At 34.0% G+C, this 16,742-nt stretch overlaps 1 protein-coding gene across 1 annotated transcript; it reads right to left on the reverse strand.

Annotated features, from left to right (window-relative positions):
* Window positions 1-13,579: 13,579 nt before the first annotated feature.
* Window positions 13,580-15,878, reverse strand: LOC140892792 (protein yippee-like At5g53940). The gene is made up of 5 exons (XM_073301797.1): window positions 15,561-15,878; window positions 15,351-15,394; window positions 14,128-14,236; window positions 13,981-14,036; window positions 13,580-13,875 (listed from the first exon to the last, which is right to left on the reverse strand). Exons 1-5 carry the CDS (start codon window positions 15,654-15,656, stop codon window positions 13,797-13,799), a joined length of 384 nt encoding a protein of 127 aa, XP_073157898.1. The 5' UTR covers window positions 15,657-15,878; the 3' UTR covers window positions 13,580-13,796.
* Between the last annotated feature and the right edge of the window lie 864 nt (window positions 15,879-16,742).

The following is a 16,742-nucleotide window of genomic DNA, read 5'->3' on the forward strand; positions in this document are numbered from 1 at the left end:
TAAAATTACGCACCTCCGGATTTTGCACCCGGTATTACTTTAGCCCCAATAATTACCCGCTAACTTAGCTATAACTAAGATAGGATTAGAATTTCAATCCCCTCGTCTATAGCCCGGATGGAGCATCAACCCCATTTAGTCCGCATACTTAGCCTTGAATTTACTTTTAGGATTTCAATCCTTTCTAGGCCCGGATGGAGTTGTATATAAATTTTTTTTTCTAGGTGCGCCCAAGATCATTTATGTCAAGTCAAAAAGATCATCAGGGTTCAACAAAACACTATCAGGCTCCACAAACACCTATTGTCGTGCAATTGTCCAACAGACACAAACATCATCTAATACATCGCTACAGTTCACTGGTTTAACATGTGTGCTTAAAATATTCACTACTCAACCTACGGTTTCTCATATTCAATCAACAGCAAATTTTCATGTAAAATAATTTTACAAAACTTCATCATCATAGGCTAGTGAATTTCATCAGTGATATTCATTGCTAACTATGAGCTCTAAATTTTTTTAAAAAATACGGCTAAATGCTCTAACTGACTGGCTAAGTCCTCTCCCCCATACTTAGAATCTTACATTGTCCCCACTGTAAGTGAAAATGCAAAATATAAATAAAAATAAAAATTGAAAATGAAAGTAAATAATCCCCTTGGGTTGCCTCCCAAGCAGCGCTTGATTTCCAGTCTTCAGCTTGACCCTCAGAAGCACTCCTCAAAGAGCGGCTGACGCCCAAAATAAGTGTCATATGACACCACAAATGGGTCTTTGTTGCATGTGCCCTCAATCTTGGCTAGATGTATATAGTTAATCTCGTCACGTCAACAACACTCCAAAGTAGCTGGTAAACATGGGAAGAGAACACCTCCGTTGGCTCTCGAACGCCAACATCATTTGAAACTGGTACTAATGAAAGAGAAGGATCTTGGGGATGTGTGTATGATAATAGTATCGATGAGCTCATATCGATAGAATCTTGAACTCCGTCATCCTCAAACTCGAGTGGTAACATATTTCCATCATACGAAATTTCTTCCAGAACATCTTCCGACTGAGGTCCAATAAGAAGAGAAGACTCAAACACCTCTAAATCTTCAGTAGGAATTGAATCGCACTCCCAATCCTGGTTCTCTGAGTCATCATCATTAAACCAAATTGGGTTGGTCACAACTTGAGTATCTTGCTTCACTTCCTGTTCTTTGTGTTCATGGACGATTGATCTCTTGATATTCTCTATGTGCTCCACAAGGTGACATCTAGAATTTTTTAGATCTTCTATAGTTTCCTCAGTCGATGCCACAAGCTTGCTCATTATATCCTCCAGCGGATTTAAGATCAATTGCGAACAACTTCCCTCCTCCTTTTGAAGCTCAAATGTTTGATCTATAAAATCCGGGTATTGAGATTGCGAATACCGGTAATAGTCAAACTCCGCTATATCATCCAACAGGTGTCTCATGGTATCAGCATCTCGGAAAAATATTGATCTACCGGTTGTGAAAGCTCATCAATTACCCATTTTCTTGTCACTGCATCCAAACCATTAAGAAAATATGTAAGGAGAGAATAGTTAGAAAAATCATGATACCGGAAGATGGTTTCCAAATCTTTGAATCTCTTCCATGCTGCGTAGAATGGCTCTCCGTGTTGCTGGATAAAACTTGCTAATACTTGTCGATTTGACATCTCGAAGTATCACACCGCAATAATCCCCTTTCGCCTATGCAAAAATCTTTCTATCTCTAGGTCGTATGGAAATTCTTCTTCTTACGAAGATTCACCTGCACGCAAGAATAAACCAGAGTAGCACTAGGAGGAATAATAACAATAAAAAAAACTAAAAAAAACAAAAATACAAATAATTTAAATGCCTTTCCCCGGCAACGGCGCCAAAATTTGATAGCGCTCAGTCGTGTCGCGCCCAAATTACCCGACTCCAATCAGATAAATAAATTATGTAGTAGTGAGAGTAGGGATCGTTTCCACGAGGAAAGTGAAATTTATTTGTATTTTTAAAAATACTGGAAATAAATAAAAGGGGATTTGGAATTTTAAAAACTACTATGCAAGAATTAAAATTAGAAAGATCAATAAATTAACGAGACTTGGTATCGGTCGACTACACCCTTGAAATTATTCATTCGATCATCGAATCCCTAAAAATAATTAATTCTCATTGAATATTCATCATTGAAAATTTAATTCATGTTTCACCTTAATTTTAGTTAATTAGAAATCAGCGTTCTAGATTAACCCTTACCCCATAAATCAACTCGATACCAGCGATCTAGATTTAAATCCACGGTAGCATTCAAACTAGTAAAACTGGTGAATCTAGACAACACATACACCAGCGGTTGTATTTAGCCTAGTCAATTGTTGTTCCTACGATTTAACAAATTCAACAGCAGAAAATATTAAACGCAATTGCTTCACAAATTAGATTATTCAAACAATTACGGATTTGAATTCTAATTTAGCAATAGATTGTACGAAAGAATTATCAGGTGATCAATTTAATAATCAAACACATAAGCATGAAATAAATCAGAACAACTTTTGATACTCAAATTGAATTAAACACCAAAAAACTGAATCTCACAAATATAATAAAATCAAGGGTTTCGTCTTCCTAAACCAAGTACAAAAACTAAGAAATAGTTGAAGAAGAAACTAAATCTAAGAATTGAAAAGATAAAACCTAGCCGCCAGAGCGTTCTTCGCGTTCCAAGCCGTCCAATCTCATATATTTTCGAGTTCTAGATGATATTTAAAGTATAGAGTCCTTCCCAAGAAAGTTTCCTATTTAAAATATAAATTCCCGAATTTTCGTCTCGCTCGATCGATTGGTTAAAGTTGACGGATCGAGCGAGCATAAAACTGCCAACTTTCTGTCCAACTTTTATTTTTGCTCCCGCTCGATCGGTTAAATGTTGGTGATCGAGCGAGCAATTTTTTTTCCAGCGATCAGTGATTTTGAAAAATTTATATCCAAAGATCTAGCCATCGGATTGAGCTGAAATTTGGACAGAAGCTTCAAAACATCTTGAATTGCATTATGAACGGTGGAGAACTAATTTGGAGCTTTTTAAAATAAAAAATGATTTTTGGATCATTGCTGCTCTGTAATTCTTCTTTTATATCGCTCTTTCCTTCCATCTTTAGCTCCTTTTCTTCACTTTTCCTATATCAAATCACATACAATGATTAGTAACTATAACATGAATTTAATCAATCAAAATACACCTAATCATCACAAATTAACTCAATCAAACATAGGAAAATACCATCACATCAACGCCTGGATCGCTATGCCACTTTCGGATTCCCAATGGGACGCCTAGAATTCCCTAGATCTGAGTTAGAAGGCTAAGGAATCGAGAGAGAAGAGTTGAATGGTGTGCTTTGAAATGAATCTCGGCACCTCTATTTATAGACCACAAACGGAACGTCCGTTCCTCAATGTTGCGTCCGTTCTGCCTGACGAACGTTGCGTCCGTTCAACATCGTTGCTTCCGATGGTGCCAATGTCACATCAAGTACGTAAGCAGTGATGCATTTCTGATGGCACGAACATTGCATCCGTTCCTAGAATGTTTCTTCCATTTTGCCTGACCCTCCGGACCATTTCTGATCATTCTGGGTCTAATCCCGGGCTCCGTTAATCCATTAGAAGTTTTCTTAATCATGTTTATCGGTTTAATTAGCAATTACTTACTAAAATTGGGTACGGGCTACTACATTCTCCCCCACTTAAGATATTTCGTCCTCGAAATCAGATCTTAAGTACTAAAATGTAAAACAAGGTGCAGAAACATTTTTTTATTCAAATTGCAAAATTTACAGAGTTTACAACTGAATACAATTCAAAAATAAAATCAAAATAACTCATGATGTTCTGTGCGCATCCTGCTTTCAAGTTCCCAAGTAGCTTCATCAGTGTCTCGGCACTTCCACTGAACTAAAACCATAGGAATGACTTTATTCCGTAAGACCTTATCCTTATGATCCAGGATACGAATAGGTCTCTCAACATAGGTCAAATCCTTATTCACCTGAACCTCAGACCGCTGTAGAATATGAGACGGATCTGCCACATACCGTCGCAACAGAGATACGTGGAACACGTTGTGAATACTTGACAGATACGGTGGCAAAGCCAGATGATAAGCCAAATCGCCAATGCTCTCTAAGATCTCAAACGGACCGATAAATCTGGGAGACAACTTGCCCTTAAGGCCAAATCTGAGAATCCTGCGGAAAGGTGACACCCTCAGAAACACTTTCTCCCCAACATCAAACTGCAGAGGCCTACGCTTAGTGTTAGCATAGCTGGCCTGACAATCCTGTGCAGTCTTAATCCGTTTCTTGATCTGATCAACAACATCTACTACCTGCTGAATAAACTCCGGTCCCTTAGCCTGTCTCTCCCCCACTTCTTCCCAGAAGAGTGGAGTACGACAACGTCGCCCGTACAACGCCTCAAAAGGTGCCATCGCAATGGTAGTATGATGGATAAAGCAAAAGTGGAAGTCATCAAAAATCTACCTCCACCAACATCTATTAAGGGAGTGAGAAGTTTCTTATGGCACACCGGTTTTTACCGGCGATTTATTAAATATTTTTCTAAAATTGCTAAGCCCCTATCCTCTTTACTCATGATAGATGTACCTTTTGACTTTAATTCTAATTGTGTGCAGGCATTTGAGATCTTGAAGGAGCGACTGGTGACAGCTCTTGTTTTGGTAGCTCCTGATTGGGATCTTCCATTCGAGGTAATGTGCGACGCTAGTGATACAGTTGTAGGTGCTGTTTTGGGTCAGAGGAAAAACAAGGCATTCCATACTATATACTATGCGAGTAAGACTTTTGAAAGTATCACATATTTCCAAGAAGTTCTCAATATGAGCATTAGGATCATCGATGGTATATCCACCGAATTGGACTGTGTTCTGGATCATCTGGATGATTGCTGGCTTTATCTCATAATGATTAGCTGCTACTGTTGGTCTAACGATAATCGGTCGAACATCTCAATAGACGGTATGCCACAGTCCATCATGGATCTATACACAGGTGGATTATTAGCATCGCCATCACCGTTATTGATGCGTGGTGGTTCGTTCTCTGCCATGTCAGCTCGTTGTTGTCTTTGTCTCCTGCGAAAAGTTCTCTCGATTTTTGGATCAAAGGGTACGAGTTCCGAGCGCGAGGATAGTAGCATGCACCACTAGAAAATCCTGCAAATGTAAGATGGATAATTTGTGAGAATATGAAGTGAAATTATAGAAGATATCTAAGCAGAAAATTGTAAATCAAAAAGTCCCCGGCAACGGCGCCAAAAACTTGATCGAGCTTTTCTTGCACTATGAATTTCAGAAAATAAATGTATCTCGCATGCTCGAAATAATCGCAAGTGCACGATGCAAATTATAAAATAATATGTGAATATGAGTATCGTCCACAGGGACTAGTTGCACAATTTCTACTTAAATACTAATCCTTACTTCCCTTTTACGAAAAGTGATATTTGTTTTTATTAACTACTTAATGAAAAGAAAATAAATAAATGCAAGAAAAAATAAGAATCAGGAATTAAATCAATCTTAGCAAATTAAATTCAAATAGTGGAGAAAATGTTGAGATTTTCGGTTCACCTTCCCCTAAATACTCTGAAAATTACTTCCAACAACCAACTCACGTTTTTGACAAGATTCCCTAATTCATTAACATACTCTTTCAAGTTATGCTAAACTAATTCAATGCTATGAAATAATTAAATGTCTTCAATTATTTATCATAGACGATTGCATTCACGATTCGTGGAATCCCTTAGCTTTCGACCTACTGGACTATCACTATCAACATGTACCCAATTTCATATGTCAATATAAATTGTAGATCCATGAATCATGCTATTTGTTCCTATCATGAAGTTTTCTTTCGAAATAAAACACAATATAAAATATTGAGGGAGTTAGCTACGCTCCAACAATGCAAAACAAATCAATATCACATAATTAAACATTCATCAGAATTCAAAAATCAATATTCATGAGTCGAAAACCGGGTCGGATCCCCTAAATCCCAACAAAAGAGGTTTAGCTACGGATAGAATTCATAACTAAAATCCACAAATTGAATTCAAAACAAAAATAAAAGAAAAGAATTTTGGAAGAAGAAGAAAAGTTGTTTCACGATCGTTCTTCGCTCTTCCGCTTCGTCTCTCTTGTTCGTGATATTCCCGCCGCCAAGCAATGTGCCAAAAGATCCTTTTCTAACCTAAAAATCGATCCTTATATATCTCCAAGAGTCCTTGCTTTGCAACTTTCCTTCCCTGATTTTCGAAGGAATTTTACTTTTTTTTTAATTCAGCGACTCACGCCTAGGCGCAGAAATGTCACGCCATAGCGCGAAAAACTCTTTTCCCATTTCACGCCTAGGCGCAAGAAACATCACGCCATAGCACGAAAAGTTCTGTTTCCATCTTCTAAAAATCCTCTGTTTATGCCATGGCGCAGGAAATGTCAAGCCATAGCGTGAAAAGTTCTGCCTCCATCTTCTGAAAAAATATCATTTCACGCCTAGGCGTGAAGAAAGTCGCGCTATAGCGTGAAAACTTCTGCCTCCAGCTTTTACCATAGCACTTTCCGAGCTCCGTTTTCCGTCTTTTTCTTACAAAACATCTTAAACGCATGAGTAGATACTATAAAGCTCAAAAACTCGAATTTTAGACGGAAACACGGAAAAATCACAAATAACATGCTCAATGGAAGCCAAAATAATCTAACTTAGCATGCATTTTTGGGTTCTATCAATGTTCAAACAATTAAAGCACAATCAAGGCAATTAGTGCAACTTCGGTCGAGAGAAGTCCACACAAGTCAATAATTAGGGGAAACAGCGGTCCTAATACATATTCAGATGTCAACCACAACATGAGTGGATCACCAAAAAAGAAGACAATGTGGATCTTACTCACATCAACATGTGGCTCTAGAACCGAAAAAAAATTTCAAGAAGTGCGAAATATAAACAATATTTTATTAAGAAGTTTAACCAAGGTCAAAGTAGCAGAATACAACGTTGACTGATGTCATACGAATTCTTAAATGAACAAAGGGTGTGCAAAGAAATTTTGGATACTCAAAAGTATTTGTTGCAACGGAGTTGAGCACAAAAGAAGAAAAAGGAAATAACGATCAGAATATTAGTTCACATAATTGAAAGACTCATGGTAACCGACCCATTAAATCCAAAATCATATTTACCCAAATAAACAAAGAAAACTCAAACTATCTCTAATAATATAAAACCAAGTTCGTAACCCAAGTCTTCACATGAGTTCATTCATAAACTTAACTGACTAAACATACATCTATCAATTTCTAAGAAAACTATTCTCTTAGTTTTATTCGACTAAATTTCATCCATAAAAGAATGCATTACAACAAGGATAGATCAAATAATACCTCCTAATATGCAAGTTTAATATTTCCGAAAAATTCCTAAAAATATCACCAAATATTGTTAACACCACCTAATAACTCAAACAATATCCACGTACTGTCCAAAAGTAGAAGGAATATTAGTACACCAACTCCGTTTAAGTTGAAACCGCATGCAATAAAAATAAACATTTGAATGATACACTTTAAACTACTAAAACATTTTTTTACACAAAATAAACACTGAGCTATGCATTTAAATAAATTAAACATCTAGTTTTGAAAATATTCTCAAAAAGAATGTGACATCAAAACATTTAAAGTAATAAATCAGTTACGACTATAATATAAAATTCATTGAAACTTACAGACTTTGAGGCGAGATTTCTCGAGTTTCATGAAATTGACAGTAGACACAACCCAAACCAGAACCATGCTCTGATACCAACTGAAACGACTCTAACTACTTCTTATAATTAATGATTAAATAAAAGGTTTTCGAAAATTTTATAAAAATTTCGGCAAGACCTATTTGTTTAAGTGAAAACCCGCCTGTTTCAGACAGCAAACAAAATTAAATGAAATAAATAAATGACCAACGACACAAGTAAACTAAACCAAGAAAAGAACGAGAATCCAAGGAAGAGATTCGACATAACAAATATCCAAAAGTGTTTAAAAATCTAATGTTTACATGCCCAAAACAATTCTAACTAAACATTACATATACATTTGACAAATAAACAAAATAAATGCTTCTTAACATAAAAATTCTAGTAACTATGCGGAAGACGAGCATAGGTCGGAGGGATGTGTCGTGCCCGCATTGCAGTCCACACGATAGTCTTGCCCCTCGATCTAAATGAAATACTCCTCACCTGAAAATAATAAGTGTAGTGAGTCTAAAAAACTCTGCAAGAATATGGTGGGGGGGGGGGGGAGGGAGGATAACGAGTACAACGTAAATACAAGCACACACAGATTTAAAGTAGCATATACTAAAAATACATTTATTTTGTGCACTTACTTTAAACAAAATAGACTTCTAAAATGAGAGAACATGAATATAACATATGCATGGCTAAGTCATAATTAATCAATGTTACTGCATAAACTGTACTGATACATAGTCATAAATATTTTGAACTGTAATTGTAACTGAATAAACTGTTATGGAACATAGACATAAATATTTGAACTTGGATCCTTGAATTGTGACTCTGTGAATTCGATCATGATCATGGCTGCAGTGCACTATGCCGCAAGAAAGTCATGATTTCTCCCAACCCGTCTTTCCCATACTTGGTAAAGAAAGCTAGGATTTCTCCCGCCCCGTCCAAACCCATAAATTTGGTAAGAGAAGTCAGAACGTCTCCCAGCCTGTCCAAAATCATACTTTCTATAGTCACAATTATCTCACTTTGTTCCTAAAAATATTTTCTTTCATTCTTGAATATGGGACTTAGCATGCATATGTAAATATGACGTACATGAAAATATTAATCGATAATCATGCATATGACTCACACATAGATGATCGGGATGGTGATTTAGGGAACAACCGAAGATGGGGATCTAAACCATAAATTTGCACTTAGGACAACCCGAGCGATCCGCCCGTAAAACCAATAACTTACTCAATTCTCACTCAAAAAGAATTCTGCTTGAAACCACAACTCCCTAACACTTAGAACTAAATAAAAAAGTTATCCTCGAGGTATTATCCATATCAATCATTCTATAAAAATTCGATTCCGGACAGCAACCTCCAAAGATTTCCAAAAATCCGCACCTAGCCATTCTAGCGCCTAGAACTCGACCAAAACTTAACCGACTTACTTTCCGCTTGAAACGACGTATTCCTAACATCCTAGACCGATTCTAAACCCGAGCCCTTAACCAAAACCCGAGTTTAAACCCTGTTTTAAACCAGCCTCTTTACTGCCCAAACACTTTCAAAATTCTACTCAACCTTGCCCTTTACCCTCAACCAAAAACTTAACTACGTGACTCCCAAGTTCCAAGCCTCAAAGTTAGGGTCAAGACCAGCACTTAGGTTCATTTACAACACCTATAACCCGCCCATAATCTGCTCAAACTCAGCTCCATCGTGGCAGCCTCCAACCACCTCAAACAGAGCCCAACAATTCATCCCCATTCAAAAAGCCTCAATGCCAATCCTACGAGCTAACTTCCCCGTCCTAAGCACTACCATGTGAACTACATATCACCCATGGTAGTTCATAAATCACCAACCAACCATCACCAACAAAATCACACAACTTTTCGAAGATGTTAGCCAAAAGAAAAATCTGCATTTTCGAAAATTTGCTAGCACATGTACAATCCCATTCCAAAGCTTTAAATCATACATTCCTCAACATATAAACATGATTAGATCATTTTCCATACGAAAACCAAGCAAAACAACTTAGCCGTGATTTTTATTAAAAAAAAAAGAAAGAAGAACAGGGCACTAGATTTTCGAAAATGAGATGCAATAATCAAACAACAATCGAAACACAAAATAAGTATTCTACAAGGTGAGCAAATAAATCCATAATCTTGCCTAAACTTTGGAAAAAAAATCAAAGAATGAAGGTTGGATCGAAGGGGCTGCAACCGAGCTAGAATGAGCTAAACCGAGCTCAAGAACTTTGACCAGCTTGCTTAAGGAGTGGTCCGCCGGAGAAGAGAAGAAGATGGAGGAGCTGCGCGGCGTGGCTTGAAGGGGAAAAATGAAAGTCGATGGTGGTGTGTGAGTTTGAGCGTGAATTGTTTGTGTGGGAAATGAGATTTGAGTGTGAAATTTTAGTGATTAGCGTTATATATTAAATTGAGTGTGCGTGAGGATTTATTTAAATAAAGGAAAAAATACTTCTCGATTCTAAAAATACTACCTAAACTTAGGAACTAGGATTCAGGAATTTAAGCGCGCTAAATAAAATACAAGCTGGAATTCCTAATTTAAAATATGAAATTGGATTTTACTAGCTCGGGATTAAAATGCTATTCTAGAATTAAAAATGAATAATTTAAATATTTTGATGTCGCATCAACGAGTAAAATATTTAAACAACAAGCAGAGCGATAAAAAAAATAAATTTTAAACAAACTAATCAAACGTTTAAAAGCAATTTAAATAAATACACAAACGAAAATAAAACCTTTAAAATGATTCGGATAATTAAAAAGGATTTAAATAAATAAGCTAGACATTTAAAATAATTTAAAATAACTAACCGCTAAACTTAGACTATTTAAAATAAATAAGTTAGATAATCAAAAGTATTTAAATAAATAAGCTAAACGGTTAAAATCATTTAAAATAATAAATTAAACATTTAAATTAAAATCATTTAAATATGCAAGCTTAAACCTTTAAAATATTAAAACAATTTAAATTGCACAATAAAATCATTTAGACAAATAAGCTTAAATAATTAAAAATATTAATTAAATAGTTAGTAAAATAAAATCATTTAAATAAATAATTAATCTTTAAATAAATAATTAAAATTTTATTAAGACATGATTTAAATTAAAGAATTTAAATCAATTAAATTTAAAAATAATAATCCTAATATTTATTAAATTAATGCATGTGATTTAGTAAATTGGATTTTAAGCGTCACATATGAAATTCAAAATCGAATCAAATAAACTTCGGTTTTAAGATTTATATCCGAATTACATAATACGTTTTCCAGTTCGGTTCGGTGTTTAATATTTCCGGTTTGGATTTACGGTTTTTTTGGTTTTATCCGAAATTTGAACACCCCTAGTTGCCCGTGCATTGCAAGGTCAATGCTAATTTATTTATTTATTGTTCTTTTCTTTTCTTTTTTTTTCTTTAAAAAAAGACTGTTATTATAAATATTTTAAGTTAAATAATTTAAATAATTAATTTTAATATAATAATGCATAATTTATAATAAATATTTAAATGAAATCTAAATATTTGTTATAATATTATATTAGATTGTTAGAAGAGGATAGCTGATAATGTTTCAAATAAACATGAGAGTAGATAAATACAATTTGACGTAATACATTTTAATTTTGCTATTAGTAATTAATTACTTCATGCATATTACGTAAATACTAGGTAGTATTTGGGAGAATTTTTAGCTAGGAAGCACTTTTCAGTTTTTTCTTAACAAAATTTCACAAAATTTCAAAATTGTGTTAAGGAAAAGTTGAGAAGTGCTTTCTAGAAGCTTTCCTAAATGACCAAACACTACCTAATTAACCTAATAATGTGAATAAGTTAAACATCAGAATCACGTTAATGCATTTACAAATAGCATAAAAACTCTTAATAGAGCACCTCACGGATCGACATAGTGTGTAGTGACATGACTTCGATCACCTACTAACTAAAAACTTAAGCATAAAATTACTTAAAATAGTTAAACATCAAAGGTACCAAAATAAACAGCAAAAAAGAAATACAAATCAGGCCGGGGAATACAACCGGCAACAACATTGTAGTGTTATATTTGTTGTCGAGTTATTAATAGTTCTTAGTATATTTATCCAGTGCATAAATATCTATCAAAAGCTTAAGAAGAGTTCTAAGTTTATTGTAATTTAGGTCTCACTTCAAATACGAGCCAATGTATCATTAAATATTTAATTAAAAACTAGACTTTTTTTATATTCAAAATATCATTTTTAAATTGACAACCTTGATTTTCTACATGATTTTAAGCATTAGGACTTCAAAAAAATTGTCAGTAGCAGAGTTCTAAATACAAATTTTAAAATACACTAACTTAACTTATTAACTTTTGATATATCGTTTTTCTTAATTTTAAATATCATAGAGTGATGTTTGTAACTTATCTATTCGTTATTGGCCTATACCTCCGTTTGGTACCGTTATTAATAATCTATGTATAAAATTATCCTGTTTAATCACACGTTCTTCTCAACATATTATTTATCCATCTATTAATTATAATTTTACATCAATCAAATCATTAATTATTTATCTTACATCAATTAAATCATTGAATTAAAATTACTATATTACCCCTTATAAATAATATTATTTATTTTTTTTATTATTAAAAGAATAATATGGTAATTTATCATTTTAATATAAAATTTAATCAATCAAATCAATATAATATAATATATCAATCAAATCAAATCAAATATCAACTATCCTTTCTTTTTTATTTTTTATTACATTACATTACTTATCTATATATTATTTATCCCATCACGGGTACCAAATTGAGCCTAAATGTGACAAATATTTATCATACTGGTTGGTATGATTGGTATGAATTGATAAGACATGAATTGACTATGCATCTTTATTACGTCTATAGTTTGATTCAAGTTTGACAAATGAATATTATAATAAATCATCATATTATCCATGTAAATGAATTTATAATCTATACATTATACCTCGTTTTTCATCTCATCTTTCGAATCAAACAGTATTACACATGGAGTATCTATCATTCATAAAACAATAAAACATTATGAACTATAAACTATTGTTTAAGGCACCGTTTAGTTTGAGTTATGGTATAAATAATATATAGATAAGTAATATAATGTAATAAAAAATAAATAAAAAATGATAGTTAAAATAGTACTGGATTTGATTGATAGATTATGGTTTATTTGATTTAATTGATTAAATTTTATATAAAAATGTTAAATGACTATTTTGTCCTTTTAACAATAAATAAAATAAAAATTATATTATTTATAAGGGGTGATATTGTAATTTGAGTTCAATAATTTGATTGATGTGAGATAAATAATTAATAATTTGATTGATGTAAAATAAATAATTAATATATGAATAAATAATATGGTGAGAAGAACGTGGAATGAGATGAGATGAATTATACGTATATTAGTAATATGGTGAATTAGTAATATGGTGAACAGAACGGTGCCTAAATGTGCAAGTAAATAAACAGTCGGACAAAAAAACCTCAAACCTGCTTTTTTTTCGAGTTAAAAAAGAATTGTTTTAATGAAAAAACAGATGAACCAACAGATACCATGATATATAGACATGTTCGTCCTATATAATCTGTAAATGTTTTGAGTGTAATAAAAGGTAACAGATTTATAATCTTCGCTTAAGATTGTAGAAAGCCGAGGTTTCATTTTTTTTTTCAGAAAACTCCATGAATTACTGGATTCTAATAGGTAACAACAATAGGTAACAACAAGGCAATTACATTAAACTTCTCGAACATAAAACCTTAGAGCATAAACTAAAGTAACCGATTCGTGCACCGGTCCGATCCTTTCATATCTACAGGTTGCTTATTATCTACTACACCAGGTTCAAAATAAAAGCTATGCATCTTCAGCATCACTCAGAGTAGGACGAGTATCAATATAGAATTCCGAGTCCGCCCCATCAATTATCCTCCCTCTGTTGGCACGATTTTCGAGTGCATATGTTGAATGATAAACACAAGTCACCTGTGTTCATGGGTTCAAAGAAAATAAGAAGGCGGAAATTAGAATGAAAATGTACCTTTCAAGAACAAATTTTCCTTCTTTATATTTCTGGCTGTTCTCATGTGCGGTCTCCTGAAAGGGTGGGATGAAACGTTCGGTAGTCAGAACTTGAAAGAACTGAGTGAATAAGTGAAAATGAAAAGTATATGGCAGGCGAGATTACATATTTCCAACCAACTATTTGCCCGCAATAACAGCAAAATATATCTGTAACAGTATGTGTTCCCGAAAGCATCATTCTCTCCTCGTGAGGTCCAAATGTGATATTCACTCTGAGATCAACATTGCAGAGATCAAGAAAACTCAAACACATGTACGAACATAAAAAGTTTTCCAGGCAGAGCCAACAAGGAGTGACGTTGAAAAAAGTAACTTTCCAAAAAATTCATATATCACTTTCCAAATACATTAAATCAATCATCTTCTCCCGATTTCTTAGTGTCGACCCTGGCTGGTGTGGCTAGTGGCATACAAAAGCTATTGGAGGAGTGTCAATTCATGAGCCATTTATGATGCTAATGGGCTGTAAATCAAGATGTTGATGTAGTAGTAGTTTCATCAGCTACAGAGCTACTCTCAAGTTTTGAAATTAAATCGATTCAAAGATGATCAGACCATATGGTACGAAGAAAATAGATAGAATATATGGATGGAAACAAAGGTCAGGTAGGTCTATCATCTATGTTATGATCCCACACCAGTTCCCAGAAAATCATGAAGTGTTTGATAAATTTCGAAACCTCTCGTACCTAATAGGATGGTATTTTGAATCTGACTAATACCTAGAGCGTGTACACGACTACGGCACGATACATGGACAGGACACATCATCTCAAAGTTTTTCAGGTCCAATAAGAGTACAATTATCCAGTAGTGAACTGATTTCTAGATTAAAGTGGCAAATACCGCAAGGTAGTCACTAGACAGTCCATGTTCTCACATCCTCGACTGAGAAGAAAAAAAAAATGTAGCAATTGTCGAGTCCACATTCCTTTCCCGCGGATTTTGCTAGTGCTTATATGTCATTACACGAATCACTTGTGATCAGATTAATTCTGATTTATAAACCTACAATGCACGGAACATCTCTTAGCTTCACTTAATGTGGCGAAATTGCCAATTCTTATCTTCTCCTACGTATGGCTTAATTGGGATTAAACACTGTTCTGCTTAGTTGGAGTCCACATTTTGCCCCAAATCGTAATCTTGTCTCAGAAATTTTACTTGTCAAAACAAAACCACAAGAATCATTAAAACAAATTGTTGGAACAAGAGATTGTTAAAACAAATTATTATCATTATCGTTATCAAACTATCTGTTTCAAGAAAACAAGCATAATCAGTCCCATTAAACAAGGAATTTTATAAAAACCACGAGGAACTTACGCATTATTAAACAAATAAGCCTTTCCCCTGCGACAATGAAAGGCCTGGACGCATGAATAAAACAAATCAAGCTTCAGCATCAAATAGAACAAGTGAAAGGAACAAATCAAGATTTAGCTATAAAGAAAACAGCCCAAAAATTCAACACACAAAATCCTAAAAGATTTCAAGCACAGCCAAATCTCCCCCACCAAAAGCAAGAAACTTTACCCGCGAAACAAGATCATCGGCAAGAGCTAAATGGGTTTTGCAGAATTTGCATTTGTAGGTTCGGCCCTCAAGATCCACCACAAATATCCTACCCATCTCCACCCTTTTGCGTTGCACTGAATCCGAGCTTCACGCGAACCTAGTATCTTTGTTCTGAATCCCTTTACCAGTTTCTATGTTTTCTGTGGTCTTTAAACTATGGGCAGCTGGCGATTGATATGAAACGAATCAAGCTTTATCTTCGAGAAATGCCTTGTTTTTAATACCAAATGTCCCGTTTTTTTTCTACAGAGAAACCTCGACTACTTTTTTAAACGTGACACTCGAGAACATAAAATTAGAGTAAGCATGTCTCTTATGTTTTGTGACACAATCTCAGAAGTTTTATTAGTGAAAGAGATTATTTTTTTTATTTAGCATAAAAATAATATTTTTGACTAAAAATTAATATTTTTCTATAAATAACCCAAAAAAAAATGTCTCACGAATAGCATAAATTTGTGATAAAATTTATCGATACATCGTCGTTATAGGACAGCTGTTTACCATATGAAATTATTCCCATCCAAGGTAAAACAAAAAGAAAAAAAAAACTTCTCCAAGGCAAACTCAAATCTGTTCGAAATTTTTCAAATGGAATGCGAGCCTAAATTATTTGTTTGATAGTTCGCGATTTTCAATATTTTTTTTAATATAATATAGTTATATATTAAATAAATATATTTTGATAATTTGTTTTTGAGTAGGTCGCGAACATGTTTAAATATTTCGAGTCGAACTTAAATCGAGGTTTGATTCTGATGTAGCCAAAAAATATTCGTATCCAAGAGATTGCTTTCGCAGAATCCGGAGTATCAACAATAACTGGTACGATCTCAGTCATGATCGTCTCCTTCCGGCAAAGGCACTCCGACGTACAAGTCAGTGATTACTCAAACAATAATAATCGAGAGCAGAACCTTATTATGCTAAAAAAAGTATGTACCTTAAGAATGAGGTAATTTGAGTTATTTATATATATTTGGAGAGTTTTGTGAGTTTGAGCCTCTTAAATTATGAGCATTTGTAGATTTTTGGGCCTCATTAAAGAAATCTAAATAACAGTTACATAATCTTGGATTGGACCTTATAATTAGGCTTGGATCCAGTAGATTTTTTGATCATAACCCATCATATTTGAAC

Source organism: Henckelia pumila, chromosome 1 (assembly GCF_033568475.1).
Source record: "Henckelia pumila isolate YLH828 chromosome 1, ASM3356847v2, whole genome shotgun sequence".
Lineage (NCBI taxonomy): Eukaryota > Viridiplantae > Streptophyta > Magnoliopsida > Lamiales > Gesneriaceae > Henckelia > Henckelia pumila.

What these genes read in the sequence shown, in the direction of transcription:
- LOC140892792 (XM_073301797.1), bottom strand. Translation starts at nt 15,656, where the DNA reads ATGGGTAGGATATTTGTGGTGGATCTTGAGGGCCGAACCTACAAATGC. An exon ending in GCTTATTTGTTTAATAATGC is followed by an intron (nt 14,237 to 15,350) that starts GTAAGTTCCTCG and finishes TGTTGATCTCAG; the next exon opens with AGTGAATATCACATTTGGAC. An exon ending in GGAAAATTTGTTCTTGAAAG is followed by an intron (nt 13,876 to 13,980) that starts GTACATTTTCAT and finishes TCGTGCCAACAG; the next exon opens with AGGGAGGATAATTGATGGGG.